Raw genomic sequence first — 22,011 nt, 5'->3', positions numbered from 1 at the left:
GTTACCTGATGTCACGCCGACATTGGTTGTATTTTTGCACCCAAAGGGCGCACAAAGAAACTTTAAATCGGGATAAAATTGGGTCAAAGCAGCCAGTCAACAAGCGGCAGTCAAGATGCTGCTGCAACCACAATATTAATTATACAGTGTAGTTATACTATGACAGGGAGGGATTCCGGTGGGAAATCTGGAAATTGTAGTGAATCTGGATGAATGCAAAACACGGGGTGGGAACTGCAGTGCAGGGAGTATCAATAAAAGCTGCAAAAGCACCGAAACCCCCAAACAAAGCCGTGACATCATCAGCGGTTGCCCGGCGTCCTCACCTTGAACTCCACAGACAGCTGTGGCGTGTACTCCAGCGTCCACAGCGCTCGTACCAGCGACGCCAGATGCTCGGTCACCTCTCCCCGGGCCGCCTGCCGCTCACCGGCTCCCACCTCCCCGTTCATCCGATCGCGGTGCACATCCGGGCGGTACTGCTCCAGACCGAGGTACTCCGCGAGCAGGTCCGTGTTGCTCAGGCACTGGACCACGGCGTTCATGAAGCAGGTGTTGCCGTGGTTCTTTAGTCCCAGCACCCCGGGAGTTTTGTCCCCGTAGCACCACGACAGCCGCTCTTTCACCGAGCCGTGCGACGAGGACAGCGTGGAGGTCTTCTTGGCGACCCCCTCCCTGGAGATCTGCGAGCTGTCCTCCTTGAACCCCCCCGACGCGCTTCGCCCGAAGCCGCCGTCGTCGTCCTCCGCGTCCGGCGTCGCCGCGTCTCCAAAGTGCGCCAAAGTGCTCAAAGTTTTCAGGATCCTTCCCATGAAATTCCCCAAAGATCGAAGCGATCTCTTTCTGGCAAACCTCCCGCTTTTGTATTTCTTCTCCTTTCGCTTGCTCGTCTTTGGCTTCATCGCTTTCCTTACCTTGTGTTCCTTGCGGGTCTCCATGGCTCCGTGCGGTCCGCCAGAAAATGAAACAGTTGCACCTGTCTGCCAGACTGTCTCCTCCTCCTCCTCCTCCTCCTCCTCTTCCCCCTCCTCCTCTCTCGCTCCTCTCGCCGATGAGGTGGCACCGACTCGGCGCCGAAATAAGGCGCGTAATTACCGATGCCACTCCCACGACATCCCAGAAATTCCCATTCGGCTGTGGTCCGGTCCGGGTTGCTGGGTGCGCTGGAGCCGTCTACCCCCCCCTGCTCATCAGTCACACTTCCTCGTCCATGGATCGTGCGCTTTGACTCTCTCCCACCGCCACTACTCCTCCCTCCCCGCCTGTCATGGAGGGGGGGGGAAGCGACAGCAACACCCGTGACAGCAACACCCGCGACAGCAACACCCGCCCCATCAACGGGGACTTTGGCGAATTTGCATTTCAAGCGATTCGTGACTATTTGACTCCCTCTTTCCAGCGCGGAGCTGGTTGAATAAACAGGGAACAAGGAAGCTGTGGTGCGCAAAAGACGGCGCGCAGCGCGGCCTTAAAGTGCCCCCTGTTGGGCCAATTACAGCATCACCTGACGCTCTTTAGACTCTTCCATGATGGCATTGCACGCCCAAACCTAAGCTCGACTACGACTAATAACCTGGGTGCTTATGAAAAGAAGCTACGGTGGCTGTCGGGGAACAAACTTGATCAAGTCTGGATTCACAAATATGTGCTGTTAAAGAGATATTGGGGAAAATCCCTAATTTGAGTATTCAGATTATGACAAATGTCATCAAACTATACCGAGGCATCTTTTCGAGCCCGTTGAGAGTTCTTACAAATGCACATATGTCAGACAAATGTTCCTGAGCATTAATGGAGCGGAACCGCCATTAATGCCGAAAGATGATGTAGATTGGTAAACTAGCGTTACGCACTAAGAATCCGGTGTTGTTTCCAATCTCCCCTTCGTCCCACATAGCTGCATTTTGTGGGGTTCTATTTCTGTGTTTATAAAGTTGTGCACATGCACGGACTGAAGTTACAGCCATAGTGAGGACCAACACTGTACTTATTTGTTATTTAAAGGGTGGATAAATAGAGTAAACTGGGTTACATCCTCGTCACTTCCCTGTTCCTTCACGCTAACATATTCCTCCTACTGGAGGAAAAGATGATGGGGTAAGGGGGGGGGGGGGGTTAAATGAATGCGGGGAATGGAGGCACTGATTTGGACAGTGGAGTGATGAAGAGGGAGATAAAGATGAAGAGCCCATCAGTTCCATCAAAAGGATCACATGCAGCCATTTCATTCTCCTTCCACTCGGAACCCCAGGAAATGACAGCTTTTCAGCTTTCCCCACAGTGAAACGGACCTTTGGGAAGCCTGTCGGATTCTGACCGTCCTTTTCTACATCTCTCTCCCTCTTCATGTTCTAATCAAGCTTCATTTCACAGCTCGCCAGAACTAAAGATTGAATTTTGCACGGACACACCTGCTGGTTCACTGAAAAGACCCGAGCCCCATCCAATATTCCAGAGTTTTCCCCCATGTTCTCCTCTGCATACGCTGCCCCCCGGGTTCGAGGGAAGGTGTTGCTGGCGGGATACTAATTATTTCAACATTTTTCAGCATGGAGCATCATCTCATCCAGAAAATGAATGGAGCTTTCGCACGTCTCCAGGTGTGATCTGCAGGGAGCATCTGTGCAATGCTCCATTCATTTTGCTCCAAAGATGCTTCTTTAAAAACAATGCAGTCTTTGACACGATGCTGGGCCTTCATCTGTGCATTTCCATTTATAACACTGACCTAAATATGACTATATAGGTCAGTGGTTGAGGTTTCAAAGCCTTTCAGTCATGTAGCCCTTTGTACTTTTGACCCCCAGCTCTGAATGGCGCACTGATAAAAGCTATTCATTAGCCACGAATAGTCTGTTTCTGTACAAGTCCTGCAATCCACTCTCTTCGGAAATAAACAACCAAACTCAATCTTCAACCCAAGTTAAATTGTTTTATTTGATGTAAATGTTTGCATTGAATTGAGATCTTAGAACAGTGGACGCATCTTTTAGAACATGTCTCATGGTGCGGGGTCAATTGAATCTTAATCAAGAGGCAGGGGAGTGAGGGAACCTCCAGAGGACGACGGCGCCGTCCGCGCTGGTGCTGATTAGGGTGCTGCTGTTGGAGCACAGCTTGATACCGGTGATGCTGCCACCGTGAGCCATTCCGACGTGAGTGACTGCGCCCTCCATGTAGTCCCACACCTTCACCAGCTTGTCATCTCCTCCTGAGGTGGCAAAAATAAATCAATCTTCTGCTCATAAGTCCAAATCTATAACGTGTGAGAGTAAATCAATGCAAATGAAACAATGAATCATGGTAGTAGCAAGCTGGTCTCAGCCCAGTACCTGTCACAAAGTGTGTGCCGCTCTGTGAGATGTCCATGGCGTTGATGGACCCAGTCAACAAGCCCTCCAGCTCTCTGATGGCTGAACCATCATACGCATCCCAGTAGACCACCTTCAGTATGAAGAAAAAAACAACAAAGTCATTTATTCAGGATCTGGGATTCTGATAGCGTTTGTGTCCCCTGCTGTAGAGCCGATACCTACTCAGTACAGCCGAACAGACTTGCTAACTTCAGGTTTGTACTTTGAAATAGGCCGTTTGCTGCTGTCGCTGGCCGAGGGGAAATGCATTGTGGGATACCTAGTTGTTGACATGTATCAGAGGATCCCAGTGACAAATGACCAGGAAGGAAAAAAGCACGAAAAAGAAGAATGAGTCTATACGCAGAAGGAGCAGCTGCTACCTCCTACTCAACCTTCTCCTTCTGAGCCAGGGAACCAATGGAAGCCAAAGGAAGTAATGGATTACTTTAAGTTTGAAGAGGAACAAACAGAGCACGAAGGCAAAGGTGTCGGAACGCTCGCATGGATCCAACCAGTATTCAAACACTCCAAAAGCTGCGCAGCTGTCAAAGATTTAGGTCCCACAAAAGTCAATTGTTGAAGTTATTTATAGCACAAAACAGTTGAAATGTCACAGAACTACAAGCTGAAGATGTTATTTTTATCACCAACCTGATTCGACTCTAAAATTTAAACGTTCAACAAAAGCGCAGATAAAATCCTGTATGATCGTCCTGTATGAAAGAAGGAAAGGTCCTTTATAAGAGAACGAAGGGGTAAAATAAAGAGGATGGAATCCTCCGCAGCATTACAGCGACCGGCTGTGGGGAGTCCAACGTTATTAAGATGGATCTCTCAGACAAGATTTTATTTCTCTGCACAAGGCAGAAGTCAGAACACATTAAAACGGGGGGAAATGTAATATCACAGACATATCAAATACTGCTGGTTTCGGCTGAAAGATTGAGGGGAAAAAAAAGCCTCAATATGGACAAATGGACAAATAAATCCTGCTGTACTCTCAGATGGACTCAGATGATACTCGGGGCCACAACGAGACACAGAAACAAGGGCCATTTTTAGGGCTGATTGGCTTATTGAGATGGAAGGGCTTTCTGGTCCATCCCATATCCCATATTACCCTGAGAGGGGCTGCAGGGCCATACAATGGCTGTGTGATCACTTCCCGCTTAAGGTGGACACTTACAGCGAAGACTGGCAGGCAGTCGCACCCAGATGAAGTGAACCATTTCAGTGCACGTGCACGTCTCTGGACCACAGGAGGAGCCTGACAGCATAAAAGCCTGTATTTTTTATTGATTCAATTCTATTAAGATGCATCAATGCAAAATCCACCTCTTGGTGTTTCGGTCGATCGCTGATAATTAGACCCATAAGAACCGACGTTCCCTAAACCGACGTTCAGTGGGAACTGGAGACCTGATCAGCGTCACCGCAGGCCCAAAGATATAGCGACTGTTCCAGCAACGGTGAGACCGCATCAATGGGAAGGTCTGTTCATTCCAAACGCCTTCCTTTCCTCCAGCAAACACCCTTCGCAGTTCTCCCGCAGCTGCTTTTCAAGTGGAAAACTGTATCATCATCATCAGAGGGGTCCACAAAATAATATACTGGGATGAAACTGGGGATCAAGAAAGACACAGAGACACAGAGACAGAGAGAGAGAGAGCAAGAGAGAGAGAGAGAGAGAGCAAGAGAGAGAGAGAGAGCTGTTTTTCCCCTCAAACAGAGTGCCTGTGTATCAGAATGAGCAGATGGTGGATCTGGCTGGCACTCGCATGGCACATCCGCAGGAAGGCACAAATGCCACGACACTCACACTTCCATAAATCTCTCTCTCTCTCTCTCTCTCTCTCTCTCTTGCCCTCTCACTCAGCGCTGCGTTAAAGAGGCGTAACACGTCCTCGCCTCTCAGCAGGCAGAAAGAGGCGGCGGCCCGACTTGGTGAAGACGGGTTCAACGACGCAAACCCAGAAACAGGCAGTTCAATCTGCGAGCGTCAGAGAGGGAGAGTGGCGCCGAGTTGGCCAATCCAAATTATGATTAATGATGCTTGAAGAGAACCAAACTGGGATTCCCAGAGAATGCAATGGAAAAAAAATAGAAAAAAACCCCACCTTTCTGTCAGTGCCGCTGGTGATGATCTGGTAGATGTCTGGGTGGTAACACACAGCCCGAAACAGTCTGGTGGTGATCACCATTTTAAGACTCACAAAACGCCTACAGAGGGGAAAAAATTCCGAAAAAGACAAATGTTGAACACAACCTCCGCGCAGATGATGCTTAGACATGCAGACAAGCTACTCACACGAGGTCCCAGATGATACAGGCGCCGTCAGAGCTGGCAGACACACACTCTTTGTCATCACTCTTGATTTTGATACATGTGACGGCGCCCCTGTGCTCCTTCATGGTCTCCAGCAGCCGGTGACCTTTCGGCTGCAATTCCCAGACGCGAACCTGAAACGGGCACAGAATTCCGACGTCACGAATGCACGACTTCGAGGCAGGAAAACTTGAAATCAGCCGCTGCGAAACACCGAAGGGGAAATGGGCCAATCGCTACCCGAGTCAAGAGCTTTTATTCATCTTCGTGCACGCTACAATTCCGGTTTCAGCCCATCTAATGAATGTGTTTTCATTGGGCCTATTTCACTGACCATCCCTTTTCCTCCACCACTAATGATCCTCTTGCAGTTCCTGGTGCCAGCGATGGCCGTCACACCCGTGTTGTGCGCATCGTGAATGATGAGGACGAGGCGACCGCTCTCCGGTGCGAACACACGAACCTTACCATCGTTCCATGCTGGAAGAGAGCGAAATCTATTTTCAGCAGCCACTTATTCACACAAAAAAAATGGCAATGCAGCAGCATCTCTGGGATTTGAACCACATCTCCCACTGATTCGCACCACTGATGATGCTGTGGCCATCACTCATGAAGTCCAGGGCGTTGCAGGTCATGTTGGGTACCGTGATGCGGAGCAGCTCTTTGGGTTTGTCTATGTGCCACACCCTGATATCCTCCTCAGAGCAGGTTGCAAATAATTCTGATGTCCCACTAGAAAAAAAATATCCACAGAAAGATATGAACAATAACTGACCTCCACCAAATACAGTTTCTTTTGGGTTAATGAAGCGTGAGTGTGTCGCCCTCTAGTGGGTTAAAGTAGGTACTGGCACCATGTATTATTACTTCATGAGTCGAGCCCACGCAGACCCAACTTTAAGGTGGGCTTGATTCGTTACTCTGCCAATGCAGTTTGGTGGAAGATACAAAAAAACGTTTGGCATATTTCCCACTTCTTAAACCTGAAGCGTATAACAAGGAGTGACGCTTACAAACAGATGGCCACGTCTTTGACAGCGCTGCGGTGGCTGCTGGAAATGAGCTCAGCTCTGAAGTCCTCGCTTCTGAAGCCGTACATCTGAGCAGCTTCTGTGCCAACAAAGAACTGCTGGCCTTCTCCACTGAGGGCTATGGAGGTCACCGCTTTCTCCAGCTGGGCCTCCCTGAGGGGAAAAGGGGATGTGGGCAGAGAACTCTTTCTTTTTCAAAGCTGTGCAAAACTGCAAACCTATTATAATAATAAGTTTATCTGAAAACAGGGATAGAACACATTAATAACATGACTGTAAATGTGCCAGACTTAGCCAAGAGGCTATTTTTCATCTGTAGTCCCTATTTGTGATTAACAACTCGCCCATAGGAGAGAAGGAGAGAAGGAGATCGTGATGTGATTTCTACTTCCTGTATAGTGCACTAACTAGGAGTGTCTGAACGTTAAGTGAGGATGGCTGCACCCTTTTAAGTGCACTCAATGTGTCCTTTAACGCACTGTGAAAAGCAGCGTGCAACCGTAGCTCTCTAACCAGGCAATATATCCCATCATCCTTTGCAATCACGTGTAAAAAGCTAGACATCGTAGTAGATCAAGCATGATGCTGTGGTTAATAGTGTTGTGATGCTGTGTCAGAACCTACTTTAGAGCTTGGAAGCTGCTCGCAGAGCACAGCATCAATTTGCCGCAGCCAGAACCAACGAGCAGGTGTCCGCCCTTCAGTGTCCTCAAAGCGCTGACGCTCTGACCAGAACAAGATGGCAACATTAGCGTCCCCACTCAGAGGTCAAAGGTTACACGAACGTGCAGCAGAACCCACCCTGCTGTGTTTAGCCGAAAAGCGCTTTGGACCGTAGTCGCTCAGCCGCCGAGTCTTCAGGTTGAACTTCATGATGTCTCCGCTGGTCGTGCCGCAGAAGACGAACTCATCGTCTTCTGAGATCTGTGGAGGAACAAACGCAGCCGCTGCAGCATCAGTGCCCCCCCCAACGGCTGCACGGCTGTGGGAGCTAACGCCTCTATACGCCCTACCTCGATACACTCCACAGCCCTCTTCAGTATACCCGTCTGACACTCTGTGGGCTGGATCTTCCTGTTCAGGGGGTCCAGCTCCCACACGCGCAGTGCTGAGCTACAACCCAAAACAGAACACAGGCTGAGCCATGAGCGCTATATTCTATAGAGAATCCCAAACACACCCTCCTCTCACCTCCCAGCTGTCACGAAGAGGTTACTGTTGGTGTTGGAGTACCGCACAGTGAGGCAGGGACTGGTGCTTCGGCCCGACGCCGCGCTCCCACACACGGCCTGCCTGGTTTCCACGTTCCAGACGACGACTCTGAGGACAGAAGACGAATCTGATGGTTCGCGAGAGGGGAAATGAGGTCCAGCTTCCTCCGCGTCGGACCCTCTCACCTGCCGTCGTCCTGACCTCCGAGTGACACCAGGTACTTCTCATCAGGAGAGAAGTCCAGCGCTTCCACCTTTGCCTCATGGAGCAGCAGCTGGGCAGAACTTCTCCGTTGTGGATAATCCCAGATAATTATTACAGCCTAAATTGACATTTAAACGTGGGTGAAATGGCGGTTTATGCCGCAGCAGATATGTCTGATATGGCTAACGGTGTTTTACCTTAAAGCCCATGCAATCCACCTGTCCAGAGGCGATCAACGAGCCGCTCCTGGACACTGAAACGCATGAGACGTCGCTGGTGTGTCCCTGCAGGAGCTCCTGTCTGCCATCTTTGATGGTCCTCAAAACCACCGTGGATCCCAGAGGGTAGATCAGGTGCTCCCCGTCCGGGTGGACGCTCAGGCCCGAACGCACGGAGCCTGATTTGGATGTTTGAGACGCACAATTACCTGGAGAGCTCCGCTGAAAAGCAGAACTTGGCGCGCCCCCCTGCAGTTTCCTCACCGTTAAATCCGAAGACGGCGCGCAGTTCAACGGGGGGGAGGCCGTGCGTGTCCGCGTCCATGGTCAGTCCTCCGTGCGCGTCAGGTCGATTAATGCCGATCAAGAGGCAGGTTAAACAAAAGTTAGTCCCGATAAACAAACGTTGCCTAGCAACAGCGGCGGAGTTGGTTGGTGACGCGCGCACGCTCACGGCGCAAAACCGCCGGAGAGAAACAGGCAAAATCTTCTGTTCTGGGTCTGAAACAGCTAAGATTCGTCCCTTCGATCCTGTTTTCTTTTTTTGTGGAATAAAACATCGATTTATTGTGTTTATTATTGACGGTCTGTGGTAAAATGACGCCGTTTCTCTGGATAAAGACCAACACATATTCCCAGTTCGATGTCCCCTGTCGGTTTAATTCTGGTGTTTTCCATCTTTCCAGGAGGAACACGGTGGATTTCTGCTCACTGGTGAAGCAGCGATCCAGGTCCTTCACAAGGATGTTGGTTTTTCCCAAGTGACAGAATTCCTGAATTACTTCGTATTTTAGACTTCCAGTTGGGAGGAGCCCACTACAAGTCAAGAAAAAAAATATTTTCTAAATAAACTACCGTTAAAAAATAAAAAATGGAAGCCAGATGAACGACTGCCATGATCCTGTTTAATCAACGAAATCACTCGTCACTACGCCGTCGATGAACCTTAGAGTCTAGATTTGATGCGACTATTTTGTCAGACCAACTATTTCTTCTCAGTTTGCCAAACTCGGATCCGTGCTCGTCCCGTTTTAGACCAGCCAGCTAACACATTTTAAGGGGATCTTTTCATTTTCCTTCATGTTTCTCTTAAAAATAACAACCCAAGAAGGTGCGATGAGCTGGAGCTGGATTCAGAGCTGGATTCAGAGCTGGAATCTGCCCCAGCAGGCACTGGGTCACGCCCAGATCACCAGAGGAGCCGTGAGATCCACGCTGATCTGAACCAAGAACCTTGGCGCGGTGAGCCAACCACACTAACAAAGTCACAAAACGGTGCCAGAATATAGAAATGAATAACCGAGCAGGTGAAAGAAAGGGAAACTTCTCAACCTTTAACAAACAGCTGTAATTGTGCTCGTGAAGGCATCAGAGCTTCGGTCGGGACGAGGGAAACGTTACATCTCTTGCTGGGTTTGGAACTCTTGAGGTTTCTCTGACGTTTCCATGGCCGCGTCCTCGGACGCCTGGCTTCCAGCGTGGGTTCTGCGGTGTCTGCTAAGACAGTGGCTCCAGGAGAACCTGCGCCCGCACGTGGGGCACAGGTAGGGCTTCTCCCCCGTGTGGACGCGCCGATGCGCCTTCAGCGTCTTGCAGCGGGTGAAGTTGGCCCCGCACTCGTCGCACCTGTATTTCTCCGACTTGTTGTGGACGCTCTGCTCGTGCACCCTCATGTTCCCCAGCTGCGAGAAGCCTTTGCCGCAGACGGGGCAAAGGTGCGGCTTCTCCCCGGAGTGAATGCGCCTGTGAATCTTTAGGTCCCGGCCACAGTAGAAGCGCTTCTCGCAGACGAAACAGGCGTGCGGCCTCTCGCCCGTGTGCTTGTTCATGTGCCTTTTCAGCCCTTCCGAGCGGGAGAAGCAGCTCTCGCACACGCTGCACCGGAAAGGCTTCTCCCCCGTGTGGGAGCGGGCGTGGCGGCGCAGCTCCGAGGCCTTGAAGAAGCACATTTCGCAGCGGTCGCACCTGTGCGGCTTTTCCGGCTGCTCCTCGTGCGTCCTCTCGTGCGCCTTGCAGTGGCCCATCTCAGAGAACGCTTTCCCGCAGACGTAGCAGAAGAAGGGCTTCTCTCCGGTGTGCGTCCTCGTGTGCCGGATGAGTTTGTAGAGCTTGGAGAAGGCCTTCGTGCAGTGCGTGCACTGGTAGGGCTCCCGTGGCTTCTTGGAGTGCGTGCGCTTGTGTCTCTCTAGCCTTGAAGGTCTATTGAAGATTTTCCCACAGTCCGGACACGGATGCTTGTTGGTCTTCTTGTGCCAGTTCAGGTGTCGGTCCATCTTCTCCTGCGTCATTAAACTCTTGTCACACTGCTGACAGTGGTAAATGATCCTGGGCTCCCGGGTGTGCACCGGTTTATGCCTCTCCAGCTTCGACCGCCGGTCAAAGACTTTGCCGCAGATGTCGCACTGGTGACACGCGTCCGGATCGTTGCTTTCTTTTCGCTCCATGTCCGATGACGCACAGTCGGAGTCGGAGTCGGAGATTTCCTTTGAGAGGATTTCATCTGGACCTGGGGCAGGACATTAAAAACAGGAATTATGAAGTAAGCTAAACAATTAAAATACACATCCAAGTGACCTTTTTGTGCCCGCAGTCTCTTCAAACAGTTAAAAGAGACACAGAAGAGGAACTGGACGGGTACATCGCCGATGTGAGGACAAAGTTAATGTCTTTTAACCATTTACAGGGAACAACTTTCAGATTTAGGCTGTAAATTTAAGGTTTATGCCTCTCAAATGGTGACTGTACGAAAGTCCCACCGCTGAAGCCCAGTGATGCTGGGATGGTGGGGGACAAAAGGCGGCACTGAGACCAAGGATTACGACGACGCAGCTTGATCTTTAAGGACTAAAACCAGGTGGCCTTCACGTAGTCACCCTTAGTGGCAGCTATGTACTTTCCAGATATTAGCCCATGAATGTGAGTGATCCTAACAACTGTATCATCTCCTAACCTGTAACTCTGAAGCTTCCTATCTCAGCCCTCAATAAAATATATAAAACCCAGGTGGACGTTATAGCACCATCCTCCCTACCGCCTCCCCAGTGCCACTCTCAAATAGTGATGCTCACTTAGACCGTTGCCTTTTGGTTGCTTGGAGTCCTTTTCTTCAATGTCTGATGAAGGAGAGTCTGATTCTAATTTGAAAATGTCCTTCAAGGTTATTTTTTCTGGACCTTTTAAAGGGAACATAAAAACAATAAAAAAAATACCAATGATGTTACATGATTAAAATGAAGACCCAAGTGAGATCTTGAGGCTTAGTAACGAATTAAAAGGCAATTTCTAAGTCTAAATACTAAAGGTAGTTATACATAAACTACTCTGAATATGCAATGATGTTTGGCAAAATAATGAATCTAGTGTTCAATTTAGCATATATTAAACAAAGAAAGTATTAAATGCAAAGTAGCATCAGGACTTACTTTCGTCAGAAGACTCCGTTTTGATAGATAAAACATGTGAATCCATGACTGCAGACTCTTAAAAAAGTAAAGACAGAGCAAAAAAGAGCAACATAAACGGGAAACATCCTGAATGATATATACAGAAAACATTGATGCAGAACTATTCCGGTGACAAATCTGTAGTTCTTTTAGACCGATGCATGCAGGTTCTAATGGGTGCAGATGGCTGTAGGGCGGCTACTGATTTAATAAGTTAATATGTTGGTTCCTGTTTCTTGATTAAGTTATTATATCGATTAAATAGAAATAAAGCATTACAGCACATTTTATATGGGATGCATGAGGACACATCAGGCTAGGCAAAGTAAATTAGCGACTGCTAACATTGCATGAGCTAAATTACATCCTTGCAGAGCAGTTTAGCATGAGCAAAACTTTCGACTGGTTTATTATTATTCCTTTTATGAAAGAGCGTTATATGTATTCACCTTTACCTTTAACGTTTTACAGTTTGTTTGCTTCAAACGACTGAGCAGCATGAAATTTACCATCATGCGGGATACCCGCAAACGCAACACCAGTTCTTCTTCTTTAGTCCTAAAAGGGAGTTGCTCGACATCCGTAATTTTGTTGCCGCCCCCTTTTGGTGTGCACGTGCCATAAAGAGTTTAATGCCAAGACATTAAACTTTTTTTTAAAAAATTTAACAAGTAATGACCATGGTAGCTTTGAAGTCGATCATTTTTAATAATGATTAATAATAATAATATTAATAACATAATTAAATTCCCATGATTATTAGATACTTTAACGTGGATCGTGTCCTTTACGTACTGATGATTTTTTTTTTTTTAAAGGTGAATAAAAATCTAGATTCATTGCTAGAGTCAATTATTGCATTAATAATCAAGGTAAAAACTGATTTTTACAGAGACCCGTGGAGTTTTCAGGAATGCGCACAACATTGCAAAGCTTTTGGCACGAAAGAGGCACAACTGGCGAGGCTGGCGAGGAGAAACGTGTTAAGAAATGAATTAGTTACCAACACGTGTTATTTACTCATAACAGAATGCTACCAAATAGATCTAATTCACTACATTTCTAAAGAGATTCCCTTTAAAAGCTATTCTGCTGATTATCCGGCAGATGGCGCTGATGTGCTCTGGGAGAAAGAGGGAAGAACCGAGGCGCAAAAGACTGAACAAAGTGTTGATACGATGCTGTTATGATGCTGATTGTGAATTTAATACTATTAATATTGAGCATTGCCATTTTTGTCTCTCATTCTCATTCAGGACCAACTCAGAGAGAGTAACTTCAGCAAACCAGGGTTCAAGATTTAAGATTTAAGTGTTTTATTGATCCCCACAGGCAAATTAACTTGAGACAAGATGACAGAGAGTGTAAAAATAGACAGATAAAATACACATAAAATATACATAAAACACATGGTTGCATGAGCTGTGTGTCTGATAAGCAAGGTCATTGGTTTAATCACAGGTGGAATGGTATATTTTAATGGCTGTGGGGACAAACGACCTTTTGAGCTCCGCTCTGCGGCGCAGTGACAGGAGCTGTTGGCTGAAGCTGCGTTCCTGCCCAGCCAGGACGGGATGAAAGTCTAGAACGCTCCGCACCGTCCCCAGAGTCTAGATGCACAAGAATGTAACAGACACAACTTTTCATGACAAATCGACAGTTGAAAAACCACAAGAAAAAGATGTCGTCCATCTTTGGTTCAAGCTTGAATGTTCCTGAACGCACCAGAGCTGTTCCTGAACGCACCAGAGCTGTTCCTGAACGCACCAGAGCTGTTCCTGAACGCACCAGAGCTGTTCCTGAACGCACCAGAGCTGTTCCTGAACGCACCAGAGCTGTTCAGCATCACCTCTGAACTGGTCCTCAGGTCATGCCTGACCTCCGCCAGAACTCTTTTACTGGAATTATTGTTGCTGAATTTCAGGTTTGGTTGTATATCAGCTGGTCAACATGCTGTTTTACCATAAAGGTCCTATTTTCATCCTGAAGAGGAGCTTTTAGAAGATTTTAATGGTTTAAATGTTGAACAGCACTCTATTGCATGTCTGTTAGAAACATATAAAAAAAATTAATACAACTGCTTAAGCGGCTGATAATTGAACACGATCTTCTGACTTATTTTTCAGCACAATTATTTTGCTTCTCTGCTCAATTCCCCTTTCATTTTCACTATTTTATGAGCGATGTTGTGTCACTATCTGATTATATTCTGTGGACGAGCAGCAGACACATGAAGTGTCTTGTTTCCACCGCCTGGGACGAACAGAGGACACGGCTCACTGCGCAGGTGTTCTGCGAGCGCCCACAAGGTGGCGCTGTTGCGCACAACAGGTCAGGTACCGTTGACTGCACGACGGCCGTCACGGAGAGCGGACGCGTCCCAACAGCACTTCTTTTACGTGCACGGAGGTTTAAAACACAGCTCGCTGGACCGGAAACCCGAGCTCTCTTAAAAATATGTAAAATATGCGAGATTAGGACTTTTATCATCATGACCAGGAATGTCTGAATACATTTGATGGTGGGAATTTTACGCATTCATATGACTTACAAATGCGTCATCCTGTGCTGCGTTTACATTCACAACATACATGTGATGCCGCATCACAACTTAAAAAAAATCTACGTATATATTTATAAAAAGTTTAAATCTTATTACGCAATTTATGTGGCTGGAATTTAAAAGTAACCAAGACATGGAATTAATAAACGCACGACTTGAGTTATTTTGCACGATGGGGGGAGAAAAACCTGGCGCAATGGTGCCTTTACTGAACCCTACTTTGTTAACAGTTTTGGTTTTATGCCTTTTTTGTATCAGGTGTTACTTGGATGAAAGTGCGCGCTGAGAGCAGCCAATCATCGCGCTCGTCTGCGTTCTCTTCCTCCTGCGGCAACGCGCGTCGCGCCGCCAGTGGATGTCGTTGTTCCGCCTGCTTGTCATTCCCGCAAGACAAACTGGCAGCAGAGAGGGAGAGAGAGAGACAAGGAGAGGGGGAAAGAGAGTGGGAGAGGGAGTGAGTGAGGCTATAAGGACACTTGAGACTCTTAAAATCCAGCCGCTCCTCTCGTTTTACGCAGGAGATTTGAAGCAACAAACAAGAAAAGAGGAGCGCGTTGACTGACGCCCGCACACAGAGAAAACAGACCCAACACCGTTTCAAACTCACCTCAGGTAAAGTGGAATTTGTTTTGGTAAAACCAGACATGGATGCGACGTGACCCGCTGTTACTGTCGTGTCAGGGCCGCGTAGCCTTGCGCGCACGTTTGGGGAAAAGATGGCAACTTAACTCTCTCCTCTCGTAACTCTTGCCACTTTCTCCCGCAGCGACAGACACACTTGAGGAGCGACCATGATGAGGGCTGTGGATCTGCTGCCCTTTGCGCTGCTCGCGGCGTCCCTGACGTGCCGGAGCGCGCTGGGTGGATACGGGATGGGCATGTTCGCCGCGCAGACCTCTCCCCCGGACCCCTGCTACGACGAGCACGGTAACCCGCGGCGATGCATCCCCGATTTTGTCAACGCCGCGTTCGGAAAGGAGGTGAAGGTGTCGAGTACGTGCGGCAAAACGCCCAGCCGCTACTGCGAGGCGACGTCGGCGGAGAAAGGAGAGGAGAGGAGCAGGAACTGCCACACGTGCGACGCCTCGGATCCCAAAAAATACCACCCACCGGCGTACCTGACGGATCTGAACAACCCGCACAACCTCACCTGCTGGCAGTCGGAAAACTTCATCCAGTACCCGCAAAACGTCACGATGACTTTGTCGCTGGGGAAGAAGTTCGAAGTCACTTACGTGAGTTTGCAGTTCTGCTCGCCCCGACCGGAATCCATGGTCATTTACAAATCCATGGATTACGGCAAAACCTGGGTGCCCTTTCAGCTGTATTCCACCCAGTGCAGGAAGATGTACAACAGGCCCAACAGGGCCGTCATCACCAAGCAGAACGAGCAGGAGGCCGTGTGCACGGACTCCCACACCGACATGTACCCTCTGACCGGCGGGCTCATCGCCTTCAGCACGCTGGACGGCAGACCCTCCGCGCACGACTTTGACAATTCCCCGGTCCTCCAGGACTGGGTGACGGCTACCGACATTAAAGTCATCTTCAGCCGGCTGCACACTTTTGGAGACGAGAACGAGGACGACTCGGAACTGGCGCGGGAGTCTTACTTTTACGCCGTGTCCGACCTGCAAGTCGGCGGGAGATGCAAGTGCAACGGACACGCGTCCCGGTGCGTTAAAGACCGGGACGGGGGTCTGGTGTGCGAGTGCAAGCACAACACCGCCGGGCCGGAGTGCGACAGGTGCAAGCCTTTCCACTACGACAGACCGTGGCAGAGGGCGACAGCCAGGGAGGCCAACGAGTGCGTCGGTAAGTGCATCGATCCTCCATCCGGTGTGAGCCGTGCACGCTGCTGAAGCTGCTGCACAAGCGCTTCACGGTGAAATACAAACCTTTAAAAAGCGGAAACACAAAACCCACAAATCAGCTCTCATTCGAGAATTAAAAAAGAGATCAATCCGCATAAATAAAAAAAGATTTCCATCAATATAATAATGATAATTACAACAAAAGATTTCTTTCGGTTCTTTAAAGGAGACCACAGTAAGTAAATATTGCTCCGCGCATTGTGCGCGTCACCACAGTAGAATTATGCTTCAATCCTAAAATATCATTTTAAACGCGCCTCAAACTGGACCGAAGAGCCCGAACATTTGCTCCACAAACCCACCGCCGTTTGGGGGGGAAAGCTACATTTGTTCAAGCAACAGAATCAGAAAAAATTCCAGAATTCCAGAAAAATTCCCAATAAAATCTACGCATTTTTATGATCCACACGACTGTCAATGGTTTTCCAAAATCGTGTTTGTTTAATTGTCTTATTATTTTGCCGAGTCACGTGGTTGACTTCGACAATCATTCCAGTTTGCTTTTTTTCCCCCACAATTAATCCCGTTACACAATTTACTCACGCCGAACTTTATCAAAGGACAAAAAAAAAAAGAAAAAAACGCGATTAAGCAGATTAAATGCGGTATTATATGACACACAAAGCTATTGTAAACAGAAGGCAGGTGTCAGGAGGGGAAGAAAGAGGCGATGCTATCGGGATTTTCTGAGAACCAGCATGTTTTATCAGCTGCTGCGAGATTAAAGAGTTCACAGTTGCAGTTTAGTTTCAGGAGTCGGGTCCCGTTACAACCTGGCACGGACGCGCAAAGGTCCAGATTCCCCGAACGATCCCGGACCTTGTGTCCATGTTTCTGTTAGATGAGCAATAAAAAAAGAACCCCCCAAAACCCCCCCAAAACCCCAAAACGCAGCGTGGACGAGCAGAGCGCGGTTTAAATTGCCATTTTTGAGGGGGGGGGGGGGGGGGATGGGGGTAAATGGTGTCTCTCCGGAGCGCCACGGTTGGTTTGGTTCTCCAGATGATGAGTTCTGTGAGGATGAGGAGGATGAGGAAGATGAGGAAGATGAGGAGGATGAGGAGGATGAGGAAGATGAGGAGGATGAGGAGGATGAGGAGGGGGAATCCGGGCAGGTATGCAGCACACTGGGACACCCCAACACAACCTCATTTCTTCTCTCTTAACGAGTGGGAAAACTTCCTGAAGGAAAGTAGCAGAAATCCCGCGAGTTTACGCTTTTTCCTCTCTTTTTTAAAATAAATAAATAAATAAAAAAAGAATATATACGCGTGGGAGAAGTATTTGTGCAGCTTTTTAAAATATTTATGCAATATACAATGGCGATGGTTTTAATTTTGACCAGCAAAAAAAATAAGCCAAATGTAAAAAAAAACAAAACAACTAAATACATAAAATAAAATCATGACAATATTTACAAAAGAGTTTCAATGAGATGCTGAAATTATAGATCCAAACAAAACCACCCGAGTTTAAAGCATCAGGGTAATTGGGTCTATTGTGTGTGTGTGTGTGTGTGTGTGTGTGTGTGTGTGTGTGTGTGACTGACCCTGAGGAGAAGCGGGAATCACACCTCTGAACTCATGCAGATGTAATTATTGCAAAAGCTCGGGGAAGGAGAAAAGAAAGAAAGAAAGAAAGAAAGAAAGAAAGAAAGAAAGAAAGAAAGAAAAGTGGGATTTTGAAGGGCACTCTGCTGATTGGCTGTATCCCGGATGCTGACGGTCTCCCGTGCACATCGATCCGTGCGGGCCTCCGGCTGCAGAGGGAAATCTAATAAATCCCACGTCAGCGGCGAGGTGACAGAGAGGCTCAGTGGGGAGCAAATGTGGAGGAATGGAGGTAAAGCAGCCGTGCGGAGATCCGGCGATCCCGGAGAGGCTGGGGAAAAGGTTTACAGGACACGTTGGGCTGGAATGACGGCTCGAAGGCATGTGGACGGAGGGGAGTTGGGCCCCGGGGGGGGGAGCTGGGTCGGAGGGAGGGGCCTGGGACGGAGCGGGACCACAATAGAAGGGAACTTCTGAGGGAGGAAGGGTCGGCTGGGCGAGACAGACGGAGCAGCACCTGCTTTGAACTTAGAATCAAAGCCGCACGTTCCCACACCATTCCGAAATTGGGAATTTCAGCTGGATTTGCTGTTTGCAAGTGGGATCTTTAGACGTTGACACCTGCTGCCTTCTGTTAAAAGAGACCTTCTGCCTGCTTCTCCTCCCTTCTTAGGCAAACGTCATGTTTCCACATGTGATCACTCGCCTTCCCAAGCCGCCATCTTTCCTCCTCAAAGGCACCGGCGGGATGCTCCGTTAATTCGTGGCCCCCGATGACAGTTCAGGGGATAAACAGACAAATTTCTGCACTTTGCACTTTCTTCTTAGCGCGTGCCGTCATTTCTGCATCCTGGCAGGCACACACACACACACACACGCACACACACACACACACACACACACACACACACACACTTGCATTCCTATCTTTCTGAGACATACCATATTATATACCATACACCCCAACATCCCAACTAACCCCCTGACCCTGACTCTAACCCCAACCTAAAATCAGTTCCAACCTCAACCATAAAATCATTTTCACCCTCAAACAATCCTTTGAAGATGTGGGGCAAAATGGCCTCACTTTGGTGGTAGAATAATGACACACACACACACACTTGAGCTGCATGTTGAAACATAGGGGACGTCTCTCTCTCCCACTCTCTCTCTGTCTCTTTAGGAATCTATTTCGGCACAGGTCTTATCAGTGTTTATGGCTCTTTTTGTAAACCGCTGCAAAAATAAGTCTCTCACGGCCCAGACGAGGAGCTCAGCCCACTGGTTTAGATTTTCAGACCTGTTATATGTCTCAGACAGACAGAAACGTGGCCGCTGAGCCAGCTCGTACTGTAAGCAAGGCTGACGGTACGGTATATCAAGTGCTGGGACTAAACACAAGACAGTCGCATGCAAGCACCCACCCACACGTGCACACACAGACACACACACACACACAGATACTGGATCTGCAATATCTGTGCTGAGCCACTGAGAAGTTTCTCCCCCTTGTCTGGCTGTTTGTCTGAGTAATGTTGTGGCTGATTCCAAGTAAGAGACAACATCTAAAGCTCTGGTGTGTCTGAGTCGGTGAGTGCAATTAAGGCTGCACACTCGCATTACCGCTGCAGTTGTGATGCGGGGAAAAGCACGTCAGGGGCAAGTGTGTGTGAAGCACAAAAATGGATGATGGTTCACACACCTTTGGTGTCTTATGCTGACCTTTGTGGAATACAGAGATGCCAAGTTGTAAAGAGCATGAAATCCTCCCAGTAGATGTTCACAGAGACCCTGGACGCGGTTCAGGTTCGGTCCGTGCCCCCGTGGCGTGCGCTTTTGTGTGGACTCATGACGGGGTTGTTGACAGGATATAAATTGTGCTCTTGAACCAGGAAAACAGGCCGGCGAACGCTCGCAGAATTTACGAGGCAGCCTCGGTTGGAAGGAAGACAGAGTGGATCTATTCTGGTTCTCAGCCTGATTACTTGGAACTCCGGCTGGTCCAAAATAGCAGATCATTTATATTTAAAGAAAATGATTTAATAAAGCAATTAGATAACTTTTAGACGGACGCTGGATCCCGAAACCATTCAGTCCCTGATCCCAGGTCGTGAATTAGCCATAAATTAGACTCAAATGGTAGCGACAGATGTTGCAAATAATGTCGAAACATTTTCTATTTTGAAACGCGGATGATCTTGAAGCTATTAACGTTTGGCAGCAGCTCCTTTGAGCTGGAATTTTGGAGCTAGCCGTTGCGCGTCATGAGGCCTGTTTAAGAATTCAGACCTTTTCAATTGAATTCCGGTTTTCCCAGAGATAATCGCCGCTGACGGGACTTTGGTGAGCGGAAAAGCTGTTGCGTTTCTGGGTAACAGGTGAAACGCGAGGGCGATATTCTTCACATCCCGGTCGGCAAAGCTCGGATGCGTCCACTTGTCAGGAGGAGAAAAAAGCCCCTCCTGAAAGCTCGCCGCCTCCGTGACTCTTGCTGAAATCTATCTCCTTTTCTGCCGCTGTGGGATAGTTTCACTGGTTTGGCTAAAACCCTTAATGCAACACAGACCCTTCTCACAGCGTGAGCCCACATTTTTTTATCCAGAGGCTGCACGCACACCCGCGCCAAAAAAAAAAAAGGAAACTCTTGTTTTTGCTGTTGATGTAAAGCCATATTGAATTAGCCCTCGCACACTTCCTCCTGTCGTTCTCGCTCGCCGAGGGTTCCTGGTTTATCACAACGTTAAACGGGACCAGAAAGTCGGTTTGACAACGCCGTTATTAAAAGAGTCGTCTCATTAGACCTGATCAGAAACATTGCTGCCGCATGTGTTTTGAATTTCAAATGCTAACATGCTAATGAGATCCAAGCAGATCATTTCTCACTCTTTTGACAAACGCTGTGAAACTCCGGGAAAACTTAATCTGATTTATCTTGTACAAACTGCAACGTGGGATCTTTTTACAGTGACGAAAGCTGGTTCGGTATTTTCCTTGGCCGCTACGTCGACAGTCTGGTCACTACCAATCGCCCGAGGTGCGAAATGTTAAACCAGCAATTTCACCAAATCAGAGCGCTGAAACCTGGAGAAGCTGCTGCCTAAACATCTGTGAAAAGCACAGCCATTTTTCAGGCGGAGTTTGAAGGACGGGAATTTCTCACGCACACAAAGACACCTATTAATTCTTCGGGTTTTTCTTAGCTAGCCAATGCAGCAAGTGTACGTCTGCTTCTGGACATGTGATTGTTTCTGAGAGAAGCTTAAATACTGTGCAAGCCGTTCTCTCCTCCCGCCAGTTTTTATGTGGCGACTGTCCTCGACCCGAGGAATTATGGGAAGAAAGTCTGGGAAGACGCCTCTCAATGAAGTACTTGTTGGCCTGCTGGTGTAATGAAGGCTCATCTTAGCTGAAGCGGCTAGTGATTAACGGTGTTCGAAAATCCGTAATAATATCGGCACGTTCGCACATTAGACGCAGGAGCGTCGGCGCAGCTGTCGACATCACGGAGTCGCACCGCTGGCGTTTGAGGCCCCGCGCTCGAGATTTTTGGAATATGCGATAAAGGAAAACGCCGGTGCTCTTGTTTATTTCGTTTTGATCCAACAGCTGGACACAATCTGCTCATAAACAATGCTGAAGTAGACGGGCACTCGCTGGCAGTGCTGGAACGCAGAGCCGGGGCCCGTAATGAGGCCGGTGAGTAATGCTGCAGCTTCTCCCAGGGATTTACATCAGGAACCGTGCAACCAAAGTCCTGATCGGGGGAAAACTAAAAAGGAATAAAATCCCGCGTAGAGACTCAACTAGGAGCAGCCCGCTCAGATTTCAGGTGTCCACCAGGGCCGCGAAGCAGCCTTACGGTTCCGGCTTGGTGGGCCGTTTCATTCTAGCGTGTTTTTAGCATGTAGCAGAGGTTCAACTGCGCCCTTCAAATGTGCCGGTTTCCTTATTTATTTTCTCTGCTGCGGCCGTCGGCCAGGTTTGCACCCGGATCCCACATGCACTCAGATAACATCACATTCTGAATCTGTCTGGGCCACGTGTTCCTTCACTTTTGCAGCGGCATAGGCGCAACCCTGACCTGGACGGCATCCGATTGGTGCCAGTAGGCGTGCACCGTCCAGTCGGTCTGGCCAGTTTGAGCACGTAGCGCACATTGAAAGCTGTTTAAAAAAATAAAAAATCCTCCGTGAGGCACGCAGCCTCAAATGAACACAAGTTGGACAGATGC

General features: G+C 48.5%; 5 protein-coding genes across 14 annotated transcripts in view; 1 reads left to right on the top strand and 4 right to left on the bottom strand.

Annotated features, from left to right (window-relative positions):
• usp43a (ubiquitin specific peptidase 43a) overlaps positions 1–1,009 on the bottom strand; it is a 39,148-nt gene extending 38,139 nt beyond the window's left edge. Inside the window, exon 1 of one of the 2 annotated variants that reach the window (XR_003891614.1) lies at positions 327–1,009. Coding sequence is in view for 1 of the 2 variants with exons in the window: in XM_011612368.2 (XP_011610670.2) it covers positions 327–938 (612 nt within the window). In the remaining variant the exon portion in view is untranslated. The remainder of the gene's footprint in view (positions 1–326) is intronic. The other variant, XM_011612368.2, reaches the window with a different exon arrangement.
• A 1,911-nt stretch (positions 1,010–2,920) lies between these two features.
• cfap52 (cilia and flagella associated protein 52) lies at positions 2,921–8,984 on the bottom strand. The gene is made up of 14 exons (XM_003971989.3): positions 8,615–8,984; positions 8,330–8,529; positions 8,114–8,250; positions 7,908–8,036; positions 7,730–7,829; positions 7,518–7,640; positions 7,341–7,441; positions 6,699–6,869; positions 6,269–6,417; positions 6,017–6,162; positions 5,665–5,816; positions 5,474–5,576; positions 3,333–3,444; positions 2,921–3,211 (listed from the first exon to the last, which is right to left on the bottom strand). Exons 1-14 carry the CDS (start codon positions 8,979–8,981, stop codon positions 3,030–3,032), a joined length of 2,172 nt encoding a protein of 723 aa, XP_003972038.3. The 5' UTR covers positions 8,982–8,984; the 3' UTR covers positions 2,921–3,029.
• Positions 8,985–9,238: 254 nt separating this feature from the next.
• Positions 9,239–12,455, bottom strand: LOC101062340 (zinc finger protein 239-like). 5 transcript variants are annotated; one of them, XM_029850165.1, is made up of 4 exons: positions 12,249–12,455; positions 11,773–11,829; positions 11,419–11,523; positions 9,239–10,856 (listed from the first exon to the last, which is right to left on the bottom strand). In XM_029850165.1, the coding sequence occupies exons 2-4, from the start codon at positions 11,816–11,818 to the stop codon at positions 9,748–9,750; spliced, it is 1,260 nt and encodes a 419-aa protein (XP_029706025.1). In that variant the 5' UTR covers positions 11,819–11,829; positions 12,249–12,455; the 3' UTR covers positions 9,239–9,747. The 5 variants fall into 5 exon arrangements, with proteins under 5 accessions (XP_029706025.1, XP_029706026.1, XP_003972039.2 ...); XM_029850166.1 differs by having other exon boundaries at positions 12,243–12,261; XM_003971990.2 differs by lacking the exon at positions 11,419–11,523 and having other exon boundaries at positions 12,249–12,448.
• Positions 12,456–12,831: 376 nt separating this feature from the next.
• stx8 (syntaxin 8) overlaps positions 12,832–22,011 on the bottom strand; it is a 59,475-nt gene continuing 50,295 nt past the window's right edge. The window contains exon 11 of one of the 3 annotated variants that reach the window (XR_003891441.1): positions 12,832–14,751. The gene's annotated coding sequence lies outside the window, so the exon portion shown is untranslated. The remainder of the gene's footprint in view (positions 14,752–22,011) is intronic. The other 2 variants (XR_003891442.1, XR_003891443.1) reach the window with 2 other exon arrangements.
• ntn1a (netrin 1a) overlaps positions 14,687–22,011 on the top strand; it is a 36,471-nt gene continuing 29,146 nt past the window's right edge. For 2 of the 3 annotated variants that reach the window (XM_003971991.3, XM_029850163.1), the window contains exons 1-2: positions 14,687–14,968; positions 15,123–16,171. In XM_003971991.3, the coding sequence (XP_003972040.1) occupies positions 15,148–16,171 (1,024 nt within the window). In that variant the 5' untranslated portion in view covers positions 14,687–14,968; positions 15,123–15,147. Of the gene's footprint in view, positions 16,172–22,011 lie in introns of all 3 variants that reach the window. The other variant, XM_029850164.1, reaches the window with a different exon arrangement.

The sequence above is a fragment of the Takifugu rubripes genome, chromosome 17 (assembly GCF_901000725.2).
Source record: "Takifugu rubripes chromosome 17, fTakRub1.2, whole genome shotgun sequence".
NCBI lineage: Eukaryota > Metazoa > Chordata > Actinopteri > Tetraodontiformes > Tetraodontidae > Takifugu > Takifugu rubripes.
The sequence above is the reverse complement of the archived record's forward strand: the minus strand, read 5'-3'. Positions and strand labels throughout refer to the sequence as shown.

Excerpts from the sequence above, each read along its gene's own strand:
- cfap52 (XM_003971989.3), bottom strand. The coding sequence starts at position 8,981 with ATGTGTTGGTCTTTATCCAGAGAAACGGCGTCATTTTACCACAGACCG. Across the intron at positions 3,445-5,473 it reads CCAGCGGCACTGACAGAAAG|GTGGTCTACTGGGATGCGTA; the intron begins GTGGGGTTTTTT and ends TTCATACTGAAG. Across the intron at positions 3,212-3,332 it reads CGGCACACACTTTGTGACAG|GAGGAGATGACAAGCTGGTG; the intron begins GTACTGGGCTGA and ends TTGCCACCTCAG.
- LOC101062340 (XM_029850165.1), bottom strand. The coding sequence starts at position 11,818 with ATGGATTCACATGTTTTATCTATCAAAACGGAGTCTTCTGACGAAA. Across the intron at positions 11,524-11,772 it reads AACGGAGTCTTCTGACGAAA|GTCCAGAAAAAATAACCTTG; the intron begins GTAAGTCCTGAT and ends TCCCTTTAAAAG. Across the intron at positions 10,857-11,418 it reads ACCAAAAGGCAACGGTCTAA|GTCCAGATGAAATCCTCTCA; the intron begins GTGAGCATCACT and ends GTCCTGCCCCAG.